At 41.2% G+C, this 3813-nt stretch overlaps 1 protein-coding gene across 1 annotated transcript; it reads right to left on the reverse strand.

The window, feature by feature from the left end:
- Positions 1–341: 341 nt before the first annotated feature.
- mtpn (myotrophin) lies at positions 342–3606 on the reverse strand. The gene is made up of 3 exons (XM_079655179.1): positions 3227–3606; positions 1552–1665; positions 342–542 (listed from the first exon to the last, which is right to left on the reverse strand). Exons 1-3 carry the CDS (start codon positions 3296–3298, stop codon positions 357–359), a joined length of 372 nt encoding a protein of 123 aa, XP_079511305.1. The 5' UTR covers positions 3299–3606; the 3' UTR covers positions 342–356.
- Between the last annotated feature and the right edge of the window lie 207 nt (positions 3607–3813).

Consider the following 3813-nt stretch of genomic DNA (forward strand, 5'->3'; position numbering starts at 1 on the left):
AGCTAAAAATAGGACTTTCAATCTGACTTTGATGGAGGTGCAGACATCGTTTGTATAGTTTCATAACAGTATGCTTGGTATTTGGTTGCATTTCTAAAGCTTATGTCAGCTTTGCCTGGCTCATTGTCTCTTTTTACAGCTGTGACTGTGTAGGCACAATGGGACTATTTGTAGCATCTAAGATAGTTCCAGAGCTGAGATTTAGATGGAGCAAAGGGCTGTGTACCTATGAACAAATCTGCCTAAAAACAGACACAAAACAAGTGAACAGCAACAATACTGTGTCATGCTCTATGAACATTCCAGCACAGCCTCCGCAGGGCTGTGTTAAAGAGCCTTTTGTCCAGTGAGTTACCTCATCGGCACTCATACAGCCTCTGGTACATCAACAAGCACTGAGGGGTGAAGGACACCCGGGTACTTCTGTGTGCAGGTGAAGGATAAATCTCAGTACCAACCTTTTCTAGCAGAACCTTGACACAGGAGGCGTGACCCTCGTAACAGGCGGAGATCAGTGGAGTGAGCCCGTGTTTGTCTGGAGCCTGTGGACGAAGCAGGTTGAAAGGCTTAAGTGGGAGACAGACATTTCTTTGGAGAAGGTAATGTATGAGCAGATCAAGAGCGCAAACACAATCCTCCTACACAAGCACTCTCTCTTTCACAAATGTAAAAGAAAATATCTCCTATGAAAAGGGCCTTACTTCTCACAGTCTCTTGTTATTTTCAGAAATTGAATGAGAGCACACTGCACTTCAATACTATTTTTATCTTCTATGTTTCAGAAGCTGCGCTGGTTTTCAAGAGAAATAGAGAAATGCACAAACATTTTGTTCTAGGTAGGAAAGGCACATACTTTATGTTTTTACAAGATTAAACCCTACAGTTTGTGAAGACCGGACCAGTGGATGCTATGATGTGGAGTTGTTGTATCCAATTTCGCCTAGCTAATGTAGGTACTTTAAGCATCAAGAATTATCCTAACAACTCTACAGAACACTGCTTATCTTCAAATAACCATTTAGGTCTAGGAAAAAACGTTCTCAAAAGTATTTAATCAAAGTTGGTTTCACACTCAAAACAAAGCTACCGGCCAAGGCTAAAAGTGTACTGTTCTGTAAGTATTTTTCACATGGAATTCTACTGAATACTGAACAGGCTGAGGAGACCATGCAAATAACAAAAGAGCTCCATTGGAATTACAGATGTCAAAACTGTTGGAATGGTAAATGCCTTTTTATTACAACGCCAGAATAAACTACTTGACCTCAGGGGGCCTCTGAAGGTAAATGTGAGGTGTGAGAGCCTAGACAGTTGTTGAATGAGAGAATGGACAATGACTGACATACATGATGAACTGTTCTCAACAGCCAGACTACTTTGAGCCTTTTTTACGTAACTGCTTGATTTGGTGTGATCATTATCAGTATGTTTGAACTAGGCTATAAAAGGGAAGCAGATGAGGGCACTTATTATTTGTGGTATTTGCAACTATGAACAACACACAAATGAATGCAAACTAATGCGATGGGAGCTGTTGTTTCGGGCTCTTACATTAACGTCGGCTCCCTTAGAAATTAGGTATGCCACAACATCCGTCTGACCAAAGTCTGCAGCATAGTGCAGAGGCCTCCTCCCACCATCCAGGGTCCGGTTTACATCTTCAGCCTGAAAAAGAGAAAGACAACAGATTAACAAGCTAACAAACATAAACTCAGAGCTGTAACAAGCTATGGTATGCATTAAAAGGGACATCAAATTACCCGGAAATGAAACCCTTCAATGTTGATATAAGCACAAACTGAAATTCATAAACAAACGATTACATGCACCGTCCTCCGCCCTTCATTTCCCGGTTGTGGTACCGTTATACCCCAGACTGCCAGCCTTACAGCCAAGAGGAAAACCATACACACCACCACCCTTCCTTGCTCACTCACCACACTAACCACGCTTATCAGTCATGGCTGTACTGTAGCAGTCAGTTCCGGCAGTTTCCGACTTAAAGGCATTTCCTATAGACAATCTGTCTCTGTTGACGCCTTTAAAAAGGCACCTAAAAACACATTTTTGTAAGCAAGGGATTTCACAAAAAACAATACTTCTCTACCTAGTCCATACTCAAATTCTGAAACTTGAAAAGAAAAGTTGCAAATGTTAACACCGCAGAAGAAAACAGATATTAGTATTTGTAATTGTATGTTATTAACTACAAACCCATATTAAGACAACATTCACAATTAACTTAATGTAGGACTGTTTATCAAAGCAAAAACGGTCTGCTCAAGCAGAGACAAGTACACAATAAGACAGAGATCTTTATATCTCACACTGCTTCACAGAGCTGCAGGACCATGGTGGTGGAAAGTAAACGTGGGTATCTTAAAGAACCAAATGTGTTCCAACTACAGAAGCAGGAGTTTCTGATATATAGGGAAATCAGTTTGGACACACAGGCACTTATTGGGGGCAATGATCTTCTAAACAGATTGTTCTCGATAACGTGGTGGACCCTCTACTCCTTTGCAACAGCGGATACCCCCGCCCACCAACGTTAGCTTGTCACTACTGATGCAAGGGCCCGGTAGTAGTTAGCTCGCTAGCAATAAGCTAATCTTATGCACATCCTAATCATATGTGAAGGGATCTATTTTACCGACAATAATAAAAATGGCCCAATGACGCATGTATTGACATTGCAATATACATAGCAGTTAATTGTCTTTCTTCAATATGTTCCACGTTATATTTGATGCTGCTGTGGGTTAACTGTTAGCTTACCAACAGGTTGCTTTCTGTAGGAAGTGAAAACACAACATTTTCTAGCCGATTTAGACATCACAGCACATTTACATACATCGTTAGTGACTGCATGTATGTGATTGGTGCTATAGCATATGACCCATTCCCTATTCTCCAGGTAAAAATATCCTATGTGTCGCTAACAATGCTAACATGGCGTTCAGACTTGGAACGTTATGTTAAGTCTATGCAAAAGTGTTACACCAGCCTTAAAATGTTTCGAAACGAATTCTAGCTCAGTATCAAGACCAAGCGCTTGTCTATGTTGTATTACCTAACTTAACATTACCCAACTATAGCTCACGTTAGCTAGCTAGCTAGCTAGCCAGTGGGCTAACTGACGTCCGTTACCTTTGCTAAGCAACCACTTGCCTGAAAAGTGTTGCACACAATCCACTGAAAAACACTCAGATCAAAGCTGTCTTACCGTTACCAGTTTGGATTCCACTTCATCCATGTCCCCGGTCTTCAATGCCCACATCAAGTCTTTATCTGCCATCTTCCTGTGCTTCGGTGTTGTTCCTTCTCTGTTATGCTGCAGGGCAGTTGTCAAGTTATATGCTAGTGCGTTAAAAGTTAGCTAGCTAACGTTGTAGCTGGAAACTCTCCCTGTCGTCGCGGTGAGTACGGTCGTGGAACTCGACTGAATAAAATGTCGTTTTAATACTTCAGTAAGTAATTTTTGTTGGATTTAGTGTGACCTGCCAAGGAATGGCAGGTAAAATAGTCTCAAAAGAAGTTCCGAAAGGCAAAGTGGCCGAGAGGGATCCGCCTTTCTGCAACGAGAAGTGTTTCCGGTGCCGTAACCCGGAAGTGATGGGATCGACGTTGCATTTAGGTGAAATATTGAAATATCCAGTACTATGAACATGCACAAGCCTCAATATTTCATGTATTCATTGCGTACAATTAATGATAACCATTGTTTTCTAATGAGGAGATATTCTTCATGTAATTGTCTATATGATGACACCGTGCACATACAAGTATTTTGACCCCAAAATGTACTTTAAA

Source organism: Notothenia rossii (genome assembly GCF_949606895.1).
Source record: "Notothenia rossii genome assembly, chromosome: 10".
NCBI classification, from domain to species: Eukaryota; Metazoa; Chordata; class Actinopteri; order Perciformes; family Nototheniidae; genus Notothenia; species Notothenia rossii.

What these genes read in the sequence shown, in the direction of transcription:
- mtpn (XM_079655179.1), bottom strand. Translation starts at nt 3,298, where the DNA reads ATGGCAGATAAAGACTTGATGTGGGCATTGAAGACCGGGGACATGGAT. An exon ending in TGGAATCCAAACTGGTAACG is followed by an intron (nt 1,666 to 3,226) that starts GTAAGACAGCTT and finishes TCTCTTTTTCAG; the next exon opens with GCTGAAGATGTAAACCGGAC. An exon ending in CTAAGGGAGCCGACGTTAAT is followed by an intron (nt 543 to 1,551) that starts GTAAGAGCCCGA and finishes CTTCGTCCACAG; the next exon opens with GCTCCAGACAAACACGGGCT.